We start from the raw sequence: 17,290 nt of genomic DNA on the forward strand, positions 1-17,290 counted from the left end.
TGCATATGTGTCAGTCAGTCACGGGTGTGTTGCTACGTCATCAAGTCTCAGCCAATCACGCAGCGACTTCCACAAACGGGGCACTCGAGACGTAAACCTGGCAAACATGGCGACGCTGGGAAGCGAATACGGAGATTGGATATACGACCGATTTTAACCGTCAAGAAAGCCCTCCCGTTCGCCTGTTACGATGTGGCGGGGTTAACCGGGGCCTCCGCACGCCTTTTGAATAATGTTCGCCGAGGTAAGCAACAACTGACGTGCGCGGAGCCTAGAGTTTTGACAGCTTTTCACCGATGCTTGTTCGGGCTGTTGAAGCTAGCGGCTAGGCGTTAGCATCGCAGGTAAACACACTGCCTGTCATGGGAGAGGAAAGACGCCACTCAGTCTCAGTGTTTCCAGAAAGGTTGTCTGCTATAAGTGGCACTCGACCTGGGATTACACAGCTAACACGACGCTAATACGATGAGCTTGGGTCATTCGTACTGTCATTGCTGCTCTGGAATTAGCTCTCCGTAGGAAATGTAGATAGTATATAGATAATGAGTGACATCCACCATCAGAGAAATTGTACATCCCACCAGGTGAGCTGGTTGTTACCCTGTTTGGGCAGCCATAGCAGCACTGACCACATGAATGTTGTGTCAACTCTTAACTGTATACTTGTCTACTACCTGTAAGAAATGTTGTGTCACTTCCTTTTCAGTTGAAGTTGCCTCAAAGCTGTCGGTTTGCATGTTTGAATGTAGCACAACACAAGATGGTTTCAGTTAAGGAAGTGATTATAAGGTCCACTCCATTGCTGCTATGGTAATGGTAATGGTTTAATTTTATTTGAACATGCATCAGGTTACAATTGAATGCATCACATAATCAGTTCACAGCTATTTGTTTCTAAATGACCCGATAAATCGGAATTATTCTGGGGTTGTCACATGGGATGATGTCCAGAGACTGAAAAAAACATATTTAAAAACCATGGCCAAGAAAACACTGATCGCTAATACAGCTGAATATTTCCCTGAATAAATGCATTAACACAAATTAATCATTGTCCGATTTTCTGAAAAGCTGAAATGTTGATACAAGAAGATGTGCATCATGATTAATTTTCGATGTTTCTTGTCCTCATTGGGTCACAAGGGCATGCAGGAGCCTATCCCAGCTAACTTAGTACACCCTGAACTGGTTGCCAAAGCGCATATATACAAACAAGACAAGTCAAAAGAAAAGTCCATACATTCATGCGATGGCTTGAGTAATAGTCCGCGTGCCTCGTTGGCGAGGCCAAGCCAGCTAACTTTGTGTATTGGTTTAATTGACAGGGGCAGCGTACATTAATTAGCATTGCAGTAAATGCATCACAATGCTCCCTGTGTATCGGACAAAGGTTTGAATACTTGAGTTTTTCCCCATTCACTTAGATATGTGTCTTGTTATATGTAATGTTAGTTTTTAAAAAAAAGCCATGGCTGGCAAGGCTCAGAGCGGGCCTGTCGGTCATCATGCCGACAACAGTGCAGCTTGAGTTGATTTTCTTTTTGTACAGCCTGACTGGCTATCGTCTTTGCTCTTTGTCTTCATATTGGATTGGCTTTTCCTATCTCGTATCATGGTTGCCTCTTTTTCTATTTGTGTTTTGCTCAAATGTCGAAGTGAGCCTTTACGTTCCTACTCAGAACGGACTTGTCAAATGACAAATGACACACTGTATGAGGTGAATGAAAATGCAACGCCCTTGGCAAAGGTAATAAAAGATGAATTAAGGTGATACAGTCTCTTCTCGGCACCTCTGTAGATGTACCGGTACACATTTAGATCCTGTAACAAGGCTTTAATTGCGACTGCAGTGTTCTTTCTGTCATTCATTTGTGTATTTTCACATAAATAATCATAAGTGATTTTTGGGCCTGTGCTTGGTTGACTGTTCTTTCTGAATTTAACTTACAAATTGAACAGGAAGTCAATAGTATATTTAAAGGTGGTTATATCACCTATGTCTGCCATCACTCACTGGTGTGTGTATGTACGGAAGGATTTCCTCATGAGAGGATGCATGCTCGATATGATCCAGCTGCATCCTTTGCAATTAGACAACGTGAGTGCACTGATTTATTTATTCTTTTTTTACGCCCAAGGGAACAGCTGAGCATGCTCTTGGATACACATTTTATATTGATTGACTGTCATCTCAGCCCACAAGCTTGTCATTTGAGAAGCTGTTTAAACTGCCTTTTCAAATATGTGTATGATAACATTTCATCACAGCGAATCATCAGGCCTTTGGCTCCTCTGTGAATTTACTGGCATGAAAATACCGGAGATATTGTATGCAAACATGTTTTAAACAAAAATCAATACAGCTGTTCCCTGATTCTTCTCTTGCTTAGTAAGTACCATGTATTTGCAGTGCATCTGCCTGTTTATAGACGAGCATGATTTAAGCTTTGCGCCGCGATGAGCGTGATTTTGCAATACCTTGTTGATGTTGTCAGTCCCTTAACTGTCCATCTTACACTTGGTCTGCATGCCACCTTGGACACATCAGCCTCCTTCTGTCCCTCAAAGGAATTTATCAACCTACCAAGCAAACCCTGAGCTGTCAGACTGCTTCCTCATAGAGCCACGGTGTGTGTGTGTGTGTGTGTGTGTGTGTGTGTGTGTGCACAGTGGAGTTCCACAACATGACTTAGTGGGAAAAGTCATGCTTGATGTGGTTATCATACTTTTGAGTGTTGTGGTTTTGTAGGTACCCATAATAAATTAATTAATCACACAATAAATTAAAATATTGTCATGGGCATCTAAGTCTGTTTTCCTCGTCTCTTGCCTCCAAACAGGGAGGAAGAAAGTTCAATGTGTGCATTCGTTCCATACAACAACAGCATGTCAGTCATACATAGAGTATGTTCATTCAAGAAGAATGAAAAAAAAGAGTGTGTTCATTCTCACAGAACCAATCTTGTTTATCGTCTTGTCTTGTCTTAATGACTTGGTTCATAAAATATCATACTTTTGCTCTAACAAGTACAATATGATTGCAGACTGAGAACACAAAGTGTGCTTTCCGCACAGTACCCTGTGATAAAGGCTTCCTGAAATTGTCAGACGCTGTGTGATCTATGACACAGGAATGAGAGCACACATCAACATTGCTGTGCGCTGCCCGGCTTCAGGCTGAGAATGTGACCCAGTCTACATTCAGTGGATTCACACCTCTTGTAATTTCATCTCTGTGAATAAACAGTAATGGGCAGTTTGGATGTAGGAACGAGTCATCTACAAATGTGAATGCGACCTGACAATTTTCAAGTCCATGCATAATGGTGTTCCGGGTGGATTGGGATGACCAGTCATCCCTGTGACTCTGCAGCCTTAACTGTGAATTTCCCACAGGTCACTTTTAATGGTCTAAAGCTAATGACCACACTGATCAGCGTTGCAGCCACCCATGAGATTTTCTCAAGTGTGTGTCAACTAGAGTTATACTTCTTTGTAGCAGTGCTATTCTACCATTTACTGAACTGGCCACTCTCTGATTTCCATGTTTGCCATGTGTGTGAGCCATTTGATAGAAGCAGAATTGATTATATAATTTATATTGGATAAGAACCCCAACTATTATTTTGTCTTGCTCTTTAATGGTCTTTTATACTGTATTTGACCCACTTTGTGTCTAAATGCACCGCTACTTTATTCCACATGCTCAGCCACCACCACAATAATTGAATGGCACGTCCTGCCACCACATGTTCTGCAACCATTCTGCATGGAAAACACTGTTGTTGGCTTAGAGCAGGGGTCTCAAACACGTGGCCCGCGGGCCAAATGTGGCTCGCAGGACACTAGTTTGAGGCCCCCGCCTTGATATGAAATCAAGTTTAATGTTAGTGCGGCCCGCGCAAGTTTGATATGGATGCTGTATGGTATCATGTACCCAGAAAAAAATATTACATTTGATTAATGTTCATGTTAAAGGTTAAATAACTGTTAATAGTTATCCTCCCTATCCGTGTGGAAGTGGTAAGTTTTTGGCTTTTTAAGTTTAAAGGAAATAACTTGAAGGCTACCGTTTAGGTCGCTAGCTCTCTAGTTTTAATCTGAAAAAAATAATTTGTCTACCCACCAACTATATGTGGTTTTTTAAGTTTTTATTATTTGCTGTTTTATTATTATTATTATATTTATTTATTTATTTATTTATTTATTACTGATTGATTGATTTTCTTTATTCTTCATTTATTTATTTTTCATCCTATTTTGTGTAGAAAAATAAAAAGTAAGATATTTGAGAACAGTGGAATGTTTTATCAGAGCTTTTCTTGGAGAAAATTGGAACCGAAGCGAGGTTTTAAAAAAAAATTTGTTTTTAATAAATGCCTTTTTTTTTTTTTGGAAAACCTGATGCGGCCCAGTCTCACCCAGACCCTAGGTCCAGTGGCCCCCAACTAAATTGAGTTTGAGACCCCTGGCTTAGAGGAACACAAAGTAAAGTTGATTTGGTTCCTAATTGTGGGACTTGACTTTGTGTGCTTCATGGTTCATCAGATGTTATCTGTGTGTTCAGCACAAGTGTTGGGTGTTAATCAGTGGACCAGATGGTTCATGTTTTAAACCCAGTGTAAGCTGTAATGACTCACACTGTCGGTTATCATCTCACCGCCGGAGCCCAGCATCGGTGCTCTCATTACCTCATCATGCAGCGCCGCCGACAGACTCCATACTCACTGCCACACCGTGGATGTCAGGCGGGGCTCGTGTTACACATTTCTCTCTTTTAGGCATATATGTGCTCATGGAGTATGTGTATCACCGGTGTCACATTTCACCCTTATTTTAACCACACGGGATGCATAGTAGAGGATTTCTGTTGCGCTGTCACATGCTACCATGTGGTGGTTACAATGTAGCCATGGTGAGTCCAGTCAATGCTGAAAGCTTCTGGTCATGGTCAACAGAGGCCTCCTTTTGGGGCCTCCTCGTGGCTGAACTGTAAAACAACGCAATTGTTGATGTGCTACTTCTAGCAGTCGTCACTCATAGATGTTGATACTAAGGTTGTTCATTACCTCAGCGTTGGTGGAAATGAAAACGCCACCATACTTTGTGGTTAAGGAAGGATTGTTAAAGTTAGAGGGAGGACTTTGGCGTTCCCAAGATTCTTCAATAGACTTTGCCAACGTGACTTTTAGTCAGCTATGAGTCTTTTAAGAGGTCTTGTTTAGCCTGTTTGAGCACTTTCTACACACTAAACATACTTTATTTGTTCCTAGTGTTGTTTGGTGTGCCCATTCTAAAATGATTTCAAATAAAAACTTTGTTCCCTTTTGATTTAGAGATGCATTCAAGGAAGCAGTTGTTCTATCAATGCATTAACGCAAATATGAGTGGATTTATCTGCTTTGTTGCCCAGGTATGCACTCTGACAGGCCGTAGTTTGTCTGGTGAGGGATGGGCTATTAAAGGGGAAGTCAGGGTTGGGTCCTTAAAAGGGTTTTGCTGTGTGCTGTCTTAGTATGTCACAAGTTGCATTATACGGTCTGACATGATAAGACATTATCAGTTCCATCTTCGGCCTGTGTTGACACAGTGTGAACACTAGTCACTTGTGTTGTTAATAGCAGCGTAAATGAGGCAGCTCATGACAAAAATAAGATAAAGATACCGTACAGTTTGTGAACGAGCTATTCCAGTATTGTGGAGTTGATGGCCGCAAGGTTAATAATGCCTGTCTTCCGGCAAAATAATGTGTCACTATCGCCGTCTGGCTCCGTCTGCGGTGCTGCTTATCTAAGAACCTCAACTATGAATGTAGGGCAGCTGAAGATCATCACCGCTGATCATCACGTCTGCCAGCGGCTCAGTGTGATGCTGAGCTTATCAGCGGTGTGCCATGGGGGTGCATTACTTTTACACGTTTATTTGGGACATTGCATGGTAATGAACATTTCTGTACAAAGTGCACTGAAATGTAAAATATACCAGATTCTAGCCTTAGGTGAATTTCTATGCGTAGTCCCTTAAAGGGATAGTTTGGATTTTTTTTTAACAGGAAGTTGTAAGACATCCTCATTAGGACTGTAGTGCATCAACAGTGACTTACCCACCACTTTGTCCCGTGAGCTGAGTTCTGGTTGGATTTTGGTGATGGGGAGGTAGTCTTTGCCAACAAGATGTTCCTTATTTATTTTTGCAGAAGTTGGCAACCTTACCAGTCAATTTACCCATTTAATTTGAATATATTTAGTTGCTGATAAACTTGCTCTGCATTTCAGCCCAGTAATTAACAGTAACCGCCAAATTTACTAGCCAACATTAACCTCTTAAGAGGAAGAAAGGAGACAAACAGGGCGGTATTGCAGTTAATCGTATGTGAATGTTAACTTTGCAAGTTGATTGTGGTCTGCGGACCCAAATTTTCTGTTTGCGCTCCTAAAATTCTAAGTCAGGGCCCCACTGGCATCAGTGGATACCAGCATTTTGTAAAACAAGCATATTCAGTAGTTTGGGTTGAAATAAGCTATAAAAATGAATGTTACAAAAATGAGTAGCTCTTAGCCATTTTCATTTTATGAGTAGCTCGCACAAAAGACCACTGCTTTAATGTGAATTGTTAAAGGTGGTGAAAAGGCACTTGGGGCTTCCTGCTGTTGTGATTGCATAATAGCATAATAGCATGCCCGCTGTGGGATTACATTTAAAGATATCTAGCAAGCAGACTAGCTTGTTGGAAATGCTGGCGCTCCAGACTTGCTTGCTTGACATGGGACATTTCCTGCATTGACAATAAAAGGAACAGTACAGGAAGTGACTTACAAATACGCATAATCACACTTGCACAAAGCTTTGTTTCATATGCTTTTAACCAAAGCAATACATCATTGACTTTCATGTTGAATCATAGGTTGCTTTCCTGATATTGCAAACATTTTCTCTGTGCGGATGATGTCGATGACGGCCATAGTTAGATAGTGCAGCTTGGCGGCTAGTGTAGTACCTGTGGTAACATGCTAATGTAGTACCTGTGGTAGTGCGCAAATGTAAATCCAAAGGGTCGTCTTTGTTTGCAGCGTCACCCATTTGTTCGTCTCAACCAAGATGAATGTGCACAAAGTCCCTCAGACACTGTACAGCAGAAGTGGGATCAACTCAGTGTTTTACAAGTCTCAAGTAAGTCTCGAGTCTTGAGTCAAATCTCAAAGACGTGCAAGCCCTGTTAAGTCTTCAGCAGATCGAGTCAAATCCGAAGTCATAGGCTAGAAATCTGTGAGTCCTTACAAGTCTGCCCATGAAAAAATGGGCATATCTCTGACCATTTGAAATGGGGATTAATTAATTTGATAACTGATTCAATTGCTTAAAAAGGATACAGCCCTGTTTTTATTATATAATTCTGTTTTTTTCCCTCTCTTTTTAGGCCAGTCTGTCCTTTTGGGGATGGGGGGGTCTCGGAGTAGTGCTGTTCCTCATCACTTTCGGACCCTTCGCCATATTCTACCTGGCTTTTTATATCCTCTGCTTCATTGGAGGGTGAGTAGTCACAAATATGGCATCATGTATTTTAAGTCCGGCTATTGACTTATGAACACTTACTTCTTCAACCAGGGGCTTTGCGGTCACTCTGCTGTACGGGAAGATCAACTCCGAGAAACACTTGGAGAAGTGCGAGCACTCCTATTTACCCCCCACACAAATCGGTATTTTGAAGGTATAGCACGCCGCTTCAATACAAACTTGTTAAGTGTGTGTCTGGACTATGTCTCCTCTATTGATTCACTGTCTCTTTTGGTCAGACATTGGATGAGATGAAGTTGGAGATGAAACCTATAAAGATCGACAGACGACTGACTGGCTCCAGTTTCATAGATGAACCTCTGCAACAGGTGTGTGTGATTATGTCACAATGATAACAGTACAACAGCATAGCCAACGCAACTATAGCGTCTGAATGAGAAGCCAAGCAGACAACAAGGAGGCTGTTTGGGACACTGCGTGGTTGGTCAGATGATCCACATCTGCAACATTTATTATCGTGTGATCTCTGATTGTTTCTGCGTGGTTTGTCCACATTTGTTGTTGCTTTCATTGCTGTCAGATGACTAATACCGGGCTTTATACTGTAACACTTTCCCATTCAAATCCTGGACATGTAAGGAAAAAACTCTTTTCATGGATGTTTTATAATGATAATGGAAAATTGTTATAGATCTTTTCTTTCTAATGTTTTCTTCCATTGACCCGTCAGGTGATCCAGTTTGCTTTGAGAGATTATATCCAGTACTGGTATTACACTCTGAGCGAGGATGAATCTTTCTTATTGGAGATCAGACAGACGCTCCAGAATGCCCTTGTCCAGTTCTCCACACGGTACGACAATAATGCTCAGTTTTGAGAGTTGTTAATGTACTGTACTGTCCATTAGTGATGGCTGTCATTTTCATTTTAATCCATACTGGTACAAAATGGGTAGTTTTGACAGGGTGCACAGGATAGGGGAAAACAAACATTTTCAATACCCATCCCTAGTAAAAAATATGGTAATGGTAATGGTAATGGGTTTTATTTCATTTGAACATGCATCAGATTACAATTGAGTGCATCACATAATCAGTTCACAGTTCCACATGTCCAAAAGGTATGGTTGTGGTTGGAGTTTGCATTACTATTACTATTACTATTTTGCATGTTCCTGTTTCTTGTACGTGTGAAGGTCCAAAGAGGTGGACTGGCAGCCTTACTTCACCACCCGCCTGGTGGACGACTTTGCCACCCATTTGCGTGTCTTTCGTAAAGCTCAGGATCGTCTTCCAGACAGAGAGGATAAACAAAGTAAGTGCCCCCATGGTACAGAAATGCGTGATACATTATATGTAGTGGCTTTGACGGACGGTACCTATATCATTGTCTGAACAGGGGATATAACGGAGGAGCTGATCGACTCATTCTTTGAAGCCGAAGTGGAGATGGAAAGGAGGATTTGTCGAGATGTTGTGTGTACTTCTCATAAGGATGAAGAAGGTGAACAAAGTCACGTCTATGTCCGCACATTTACTTTGAGGAACACAACTTGTTGGACAAATGTCTATGATTTGTGTTTTTAGGTTTCCTTCGAGACTTGTGCGAGTTGCTTCTGTATCTGTTACTACCTCCTGGAGACTTCCACAACAAAAATATGCGATACTTTTTAAGAGTGAGTGCACATGAGAATGTCATTGCGACATTGCAGTGTTGTCACTTGACCTGGATGTGTTTTATCAGGAGGTGTTGGCACGTGGGGTCCTCCTTCCTCTCATTAACCAGCTGAGCGACCCAGACTACATCAACCAGTTTGTCATCTGGATGGTACGACATGAAGCCTTTTGCATTACAGTGATTCTATTTCAACATATCACTGCGTACAGTAAATATAGGCGGTGTTGTGTCTTTCTAGATCCGGGACTCCAGCTGTAACTATGAAGCCTTTATGAACATCCTGAAGCTGACAGACAAGCCTGCTGAGCTGGAGGCCGTGAAGGACAAGGTGATGGAGGAGCTGCAGTACCTACGTTCGCTGGACACAGCAGGAGATGGTGAGTCTTTATCATTCGTGTCTAGATACACACCTTACTGTACACTCCCTTCTTGTAATATCTGTCCGTGTTGTGCTTTAGACATCAATGTGATCAAGAACCAGATCAACAGTCTTCTGTTTGTGAAGAAGGTGTGTGAAACCAGGATCCAGAGACTACAGTCTGGCAAGGTAAAGAAAAGTACAGTGAACCTAGAAGCAAATTTTCCAATTAAAAAAAAAGAATGTAAGGCCAATTAATGTGTTCCAGGAACCCAAAAATGTTAACAGAAAATACATTTACTATCACCTTTACTGAAGACTTGTTGGTGAACATAGTGATGAGGCGAGGGAGTTTCATTCTTGTCCATTAAACACTTGAGCTGTATACTTGCTCACTTGATGATTACTGTCTGTACTAGGAGTTCTTTCTTGAATTGAATAGTGCCTCTCACCTGTCAAACTCTGGCACTCGCATCTTTTTTGCTTCTGCATTTAATTGTGGAAAAAAGCACAGACTGAGAAATACACAGTGTGACTGAATGCCTCATTACTGAACAGCACACCTAGGAGCGAGTTCTTTGAACAAATACACCACCCACACACACGATAAAGATGATTAAAGGATTGTGTACGTTTCTATTGTGTCCCTTTTTAAAGAAAAGTGACTAGCCACACTTCTCACAAACGTGTGGATGCACTCAATTCCGTGTTTAAGGTACACTCCTTGGTTGTACAAGTCAATATACAAAAACCAAGACATTGTTAGAAATGCAGGTGAAATTTTTGCTGAAAATCATTAATTCATGCTTCATCGTCTGTGTAGGAAGTGGACGCCTTGAAGCTGGCAGCCAACTTCGGCAAGCTGTGTGTCATCCCACTGGATCACATCCTAGTCCATAACATAGCCCTGCAGTTCTTCATGGGTAAATGCGGAAACCCACATGCCGCAGATGCCAAATTTCCCCCCGTCACCATTCCTGCTAAATCCGATATTGTCGCAGATTTCATGCAGGCGGCTGGTGCCCAGGCAGAGCTCTTCTTCTGGCTGACCGTGGAGGGCTACAGGGTGACGGCGCAGCAGCAGATGGAAGCCATGCAACGTTGGCAGAAAGACGGCAAGAAGCAACCCAGCACTACCAAGGGACTCTTGAAGGCAGCCGCATTGGGCGTCTATGAGCAGTACCTCTCTGACAAGGTACACGTTTTTATCAGCTAAACACCTTTTAAACCAGGTGTCCAACCTTTTTGGGCAATTCTTTTCATGATGGGGGCTTTTTTGTGTTTTAACTACAGTTGTGGGTCAGATTCCTACAGCCCAGTGGTGGAAGATGGTTTATTTAGTAAATAAATAAGCAGCAAAATGCAGAAAAAATAACTTGCTTTGCCATGTTGACAGGATTTGTATTACTTAGAAATGTACCTTGAACTTGCAGGCTTCTCCAAGGGTTCAAGTAGATGAGGAGTCAATAACACGTTTGGGAGAGAAGCTGCAGAAAGACGATCCTACGCCAGAAATATTTGATGATATCCAGAGAAAGGTAATAAACGAATGGTGTCCATTTTAATATCACCCATATGATAACATCATAACATAAGATGCCATGTTACTGTGTGTGATTGTGTGTGTGTGTGTGTGTGTGTGTGTGTATGTGTGTGTGTGTATGTGTGGGTGTGTGTGTGTGTGCGTCTAGTATGGAGGGTGGCAGGGAGGGGCTTTCTTAGTATTTGTTTTCCTGTTAATTGTAGTAATTGTTTTTAACTCTGTAAAGCACTTTGTGTTGCATGTCTTTGCAGGAAAAGTGCTATACAAATAAAGTTTATTTGATTAGATATCACCTCGTACTTTGGTACGTGACAAATTTTTTTATTATTTTTTTTTAATTAAACTATATTAGGAAAGCAGGAAGTGAACAAATGCAACAGTTACTGATTGTAAAAGTACCAGATGGAGGGGTAGGATTTAATAAGCTTTGCTTCTTCCTACTCCTTTTGGACATGTGGAACTGTGAACTGATTATGGGATGCATTCAATTGTAATCTGATGCATGTTCAAATGAAATAAAACCATTACCATTACCAATGATATGCCATATACTCCACTCACATACCGTTTTGCCTCAGGTGTATGACATGATGCTGCGTGATGAGCGCTACTACCCCTCCTTCAAGCAGAGCCCCCTCTACGTGCGCATGCTGGCTGAGTTGGACATGCTGAAAGAGCCCAGCTACCGTGGCTCTGATGACGGTGACGGAGAATCCTTCAACGGCTCCCCGACAGGAAGCATTAACTTGGTGAGCCTCCACTTCCTGTCACGGGGGATGCTGCGTGTACATACAGGTGTTTACTGACTTGCTGTCATTTCAGTCCTTGGATGACTTGACCAACTCCTGCCACGAGGAGTCCATGCAGCTCCATGCTTTCATCTCCGACACGGGTACACCTACCTGCCTTTTTGCTCCTCCGTTTTCACTCCCAAGCTCCATTCTTCTATATTTCTTTTTTTGTCTCATTTCATCATCACCCTTATTTTCTTTTTCCTTTCCCCACATTTGTGCTGCTATTGTCACCCCTTTCTCCCTCGCACACGTCCCACCTGCACATTTTTTCCACCTCCCTTCTTCCCTTATTGCCCCCACTGGTGTATCGGGGTAGTTGATGCTTGTGTCCCCGGCTTCTGGGCTGCTGCAGGCGTGTGTAATGAGCACGGGAAGACCTACGCGCTGTACGCCATCACTGTATTCAGACGCAACCCGGACGGCAGCGAAGATTGCTGGAAGACGTACCGACGTTACTCTGACTTCCACGACTTCCATATGAGGATCACAGAGCAGGTTTGATGCATGATGAGGTTTGCCGTGGGCGCGTGTGTTTTGATGATGTCACCACCGCAGTCTAATTTCGTTGTGCTTTCAGTTTGAGAACTTGACGTCCATCCTCAAGCTTCCTGGAAAGAAAACCTTCAACAACATGGACAGAGACTTCCTGGAGAAGAGGAAAAAAGACCTTAATGCTTACCTACAAGTAATAGTTTTCTAGTGTAGTAAATCTAACCAAGCATTCTTGAAAAGCTGCTGAACAAATGTCTTTGTTCTTTCTAGTGGCTGTTGGACCCAGATATAATTAAGGCCTGCCCAACCCTTATTCCTTACGTCTATGACTTCCTAGAGAACAAAGCCTACAGCAAAGGCAAAGGAGACTTTGCACGCAAGGTAAATTGAAAAGAATTAGAAAATTAACAAATAAGCAAAACATGTCAGTCAAGCGGTATAGAACAGATGGATGTCAACAGCGGCCATTTTGAATAATGAATTTGTATCCTTTTACTAGAAATGGCACGAGAAAGTTGATCTGCGACAATGAGTTGATTATCCAATTAAGCCAATTAATTAAACAACTATTTTGCTGTTTGAAGCTTTTTTTCATTTAAAAATAAAAATATCTGATTTCAGCCTCTGAAATGTGAATGTTTAAATTTCCTTAGTCACACATCAGCTTTGACTAGGGCCTAACTGATTACTCAATTAATTAGAATAACCACAACAGGCTTCAGATTAATCTAATAAAAATAATTAGTTGCCGTTTTGTTTTTTGTTTTTTTACATTTCATGCAAAAAATATTCCTGCACTTTCTCATCAAAATTTAAATTCATTAGAATGTTGTAAACAATGCTAAAAAATTGCCAGGATCCTTCATGACTGTTTTTTTTAACTGGTTTGGCTGCGTAACCCACCATGAACCCTCAACGGCCAGCAGTGACTCAAAACTGGGACATTTTTTAACTCAAACTTGTCAAATATCCTAACATTCATAGGGTCTGTTTGCAACACAGCTTGGTGACGTTGTCTTGCTCCAGCAGATATCTGCAGCTGTGTGCTGGACAGACGGCACGTTCAGTCCCCACTTCATGTCCTTCCCCTCCCGCTCAAGCACAGACATCGGGACATTATATACAAATAAACTTTGACTTGAATTTGATCCAGGGTGTGAATAATTTAAGCCTAAATTCTGTGTTGCATGCACCACCCAAGCACATGTGGTGAGATATTAATATAGCAACTTGACTGTTGATGTGATTGCTCATAATGTTGGTCTTTATTATATGCACATGTTGGAGCAGATAATGACAGAAAAACATTTTGTTTCCATAAACCAGATAGACACATTTGTGAATCCTCTGAGGAGCTCCATGAGGAACGTGTCCAACGCGGTGAAGTCCCTCCCTGACAGTCTGGCCGAGGGCATGAACAAAGTGTCGGATAACATGGGCCGCATGTCCGAAAGGCTCGGCCAGGACATCAAGCAGTCCATACTCAAGGTGCCAAGAGTGGAATTGTCATATTTTTAATCCAATTACATGTTAAACATGGCTCTACTGTCCCAGGTGCCTCCTCTCCTCCCCAAGTCCGACATCGACTCTGAACACTGTCGAGTCTCCGCCCAGCTGGATGACAACGTGAGAGTTTGTTCCCGTCTTCGGAAAGATTTGGGACATAATGAGTCTCACTGGATCTCTTTGTGCGAGCAGGTGGACGACAACATCCCGCTGCGTGTCATGCTGCTGCTGATGGACGAGGTGTTCGACCTCAAGGAGAAGAACCAATGGCTGCGCAGGAACATCAAGAACCTGCTACAGCAGCTGATCCGCGCCACGTACGGCGACACCATCAATAGGTCTGCTTCACATTCAAACCCTCAATCAAAATAGACAGAAAAAGCCATAAAAATCATTGTTTTATTTGCAGGAAAATAGTAGATCATGTGGACTACTTGACTTCACCAGAGCAGGTGGCAGATTACGTCAAGAAGTTCAGGTATCCCTTTTCGGAAGCTCAACACTCGGAATTAACTTTGGAGTAACCTTCCTGGGTGCTGGTACTTCTAGGGACTCCTATTGGCCCAATGGGATTTTGGCTGAGACGCTACCCCGCCGGGACAAGAGCATCCGCATGAGGACGAGAGTCGCAGCCAAGACCAGCCTGCTGGGTATCATGCCAGGTAAGAAATTAAAAATGGCTGTAGTCGTTTCCAATTGAAATCATTAAGTACGACAAGCAAAACCCCTGTGGTCAGCCATAGTGACGCCGCCATTTGTGTCATTATGTGCAGATGAACTGAAGCACATCATCGGCGCCGACACCACTCGTAAGGGCATTCTGCGCGTCTTTGACATGTTCCAATACCAGCCCATGAACCGGCGACTGGTCTACGTTTTCCTGGAGGGCTTCTTGGAGACCATGTTCCCCCAGTATAAGTTCCCTGAGCTTTTCGTCAAGCTGCACTCCCGCTCGCCACGCATTCACAGATACAGCCAGAAACTCAAATCTTCCTCCCTCAAGAGGTGACAGGAGCGGAGTGGAGACACAACCACACACACACACATAGACTTAAGAGCTAAAAGTGAGATTGGGGGAGGGGCTTAATGTGAACTTGAAGGTATGGAAACACTCCCAGTAACTCTCAATTTCTGTCAACATCCACCCAAAAAACTAAGCATTTGCATCCAGACTGAACATGGCAGTCTTTTAGTCAGATCACCCACCCCTCAAATGTTTTTAGTTGTTTATAGCTTCAGCGGGGCCAGCCAATGCTGCTTTGTGGTGGTCCAAAGAGGCGGCCATGAGTACTGTACTGATTTTAAACTGCAGGAATAGATTAGCATAGACCCACACCTTGCCTTACCTTCCCACCCGCTTCTAACCTTTGGGCTCCACCATGAAGGTGAAGCGGCTGCAGCCCCACTCGCACCCTTAATGCTGTAGACATTTTAACTACAAAAGCTGCACTCTTGTGTTTCTCATAGCAACCAATTCTGTCAATAGCACTGGTTTCCGAGGCGCCGTTTTTAAAATGTGACTGAACAAATAGGGGATGAATGGATTTTTTTTTTAAAGTGATCTTGCAGCCTCAGTGCTTCTCTTGAATCCTTTTTGTGTTACATCATTTGTCTCACAGTCCTCAAAGAGGAAGCCATGCCCCTTTAATCATATCTAACCCTGATGACCAAAGCTCATGCTGTTCTTATGTGTGTTCTGGTGTGAACACATGAAGAAATGATGATGCAATGTGATGACCATCATCATCATCATCATCATTATGTGTGTTACAGCGGGAGGCTAAGATGTCCATCCAAGCACACTACTAGTTTGCGTCCCAAGAATGTAATTGTGCTTGGCTTGTTAACAATTGAGTGTGAGTGTGTTTATTCAGGAAGATGTGTGGTAAAACTGTGCCAGTGTGGGTGAGTGAGGCAGCCTTAAGATGACACACACGGTGTAAAAGAGACGCACGTTTGGACATGACTGAATCCTTCACTAGAGATATGGACAAATATCCCTAATCACGTTTTGTGCAATATTACTTTAATGCATGTGCATTTTGAATTCATGTATAGTCAAATGAGATATTCATGTTATTTTTTTTAAAAAACACGTTTTCCCTTCTTCGCTCAACAACTTTAACATTCCATTGTACAACTTTTTTCTTTTACAGACTTGTTTTATAAGTCACTTTTTTCCGCAATCGTGTGTGTGTGTTTTAGCCTGAACAATCACTTTTAATTAGCCACTGTGGCTAAAGCAGGAAGAGGCCCCTCCCTCTTCCCTTCTCCTGTCCAATAGGCTGACAGGAGACCTGTGACCAGTGGTATCACTGCTAATAAGCACTTAACGTAGCAACTGTGTGAGAGCGCCTCCTATTGGCTGGATGGAGCACCTATCTCCGCAGTCATTGGTCGGCGCTCAGCTCTGATGGCCTCTGATTGGATGAGGAATATTAACTGACTTGTACATGAAAGGTGAATACCACAACACCTTTTTCTGCACACCTCCATGCAGGATGTTTTTTTTATTTTTAATCCCAGTATATAAAAATGTGCATATGTGTACAGTTTGTGTCAATAGTGTGCCTAAATGTACTGTCAACTCTATTTTCATATTTTTCTTTAACCTAAAAAAAAATATCAGAATGTCATGATCACTTAATGCGACTGAAAATGACTTTAGGGTGTATCTTTTTTGCATCTTGCTTCTCAACAAACCCTTCATTGAGAGCAACTGTGCTCAGAGCAGTATAACACTAATAAAAGGTAACTCTGACTAACTTATATACCGAGTGTCTGTGTTCCATAGGAAAGTACAAGGAAATCATTATATGATTGCTTTTATAGAATGTGAAGATACATTTGTCTCCTTTTCAAACTGTGTCCTTGTCCCAACATTGTCCACGTCCACGCTGGTTCGTCACGTCTTCCTCTGTGCTTTCCCCACAGGATCAACAATAATAACCACTCCCCATGCTGCCAAACCTAATGGTTAAAAAAGGTATTTTTCAAGTACCGTATATGCTAACATGATAACATTGTATGGCGTTCACTCACTTGCTGCAAATGTTATCTGGGCGACTGTGCCCATAGAGGTCGGGCCGCCAAGGCGCATGACTTTGCGGGCGGCATGGTACACGTAGGCCCCAGACAGGATCAGACCACCGCCGGAGATGAGGCGGCAGCCCCAGCAGTTCTTAAAAGTCTGCATAGACTTGGACATAGGTGGATTCTCTTCTCCTGTTGTTGTCCCTGATGTCGCCATGCTGCTAACGGTGCGGGTGCTAAAGCTAACGTAAAGCTAATGATAGCTGCGGAAATGTTGCAAACGACAGCTGCTTTAAAGATGAGTGAACTTTTTAACTAGCGGTCAAACAATGTATGTAATTTCCATTTTATATTTACTACAAAATACGTTTG

General features: G+C 42.4%; 1 protein-coding gene across 5 annotated transcripts; it reads left to right on the forward strand.

Annotated features, from left to right (window-relative positions):
- The first annotated feature begins 73 nt into the window (after positions 1-73).
- On the forward strand, positions 74-16,654 carry snx13 (sorting nexin 13). Of its 5 annotated transcripts, none has more exons than XM_078791975.1 (25): positions 74-244; positions 7,418-7,530; positions 7,606-7,708; positions 7,794-7,883; positions 8,246-8,367; positions 8,711-8,829; positions 8,914-9,018; positions 9,102-9,190; positions 9,259-9,342; positions 9,431-9,569; positions 9,651-9,739; positions 10,374-10,473; positions 10,552-10,745; positions 10,984-11,088; positions 11,672-11,842; positions 11,916-11,985; positions 12,204-12,382; positions 12,465-12,572; positions 12,650-12,760; positions 13,706-13,867; positions 13,934-14,005; positions 14,078-14,223; positions 14,295-14,363; positions 14,435-14,547; positions 14,659-16,654. In XM_078791975.1, exons 1-25 carry the CDS (start codon positions 233-235, stop codon positions 14,892-14,894), a joined length of 2,901 nt encoding a protein of 966 aa, XP_078648101.1. In that variant the 5' UTR covers positions 74-232; the 3' UTR covers positions 14,895-16,654. The 5 variants fall into 5 exon arrangements, with proteins under 5 accessions (XP_078648101.1, XP_057902612.1, XP_078648100.1 ...); XM_058046629.2 differs by having other exon boundaries at positions 12,240-12,382; XM_078791974.1 differs by lacking the exon at positions 74-244 and adding an exon at positions 367-584.
- Positions 16,655-17,290: the final 636 nt, after the last annotated feature.

The sequence above is a fragment of the Doryrhamphus excisus genome, linkage group LG7 (assembly GCF_037039965.1).
Source record: "Doryrhamphus excisus strain RoL-2023G ecotype Guam linkage group LG7, RoL_Dexc_Guam_v1.1, whole genome shotgun sequence".
NCBI lineage: Eukaryota > Metazoa > Chordata > Actinopteri > Syngnathiformes > Syngnathidae > Doryrhamphus > Doryrhamphus excisus.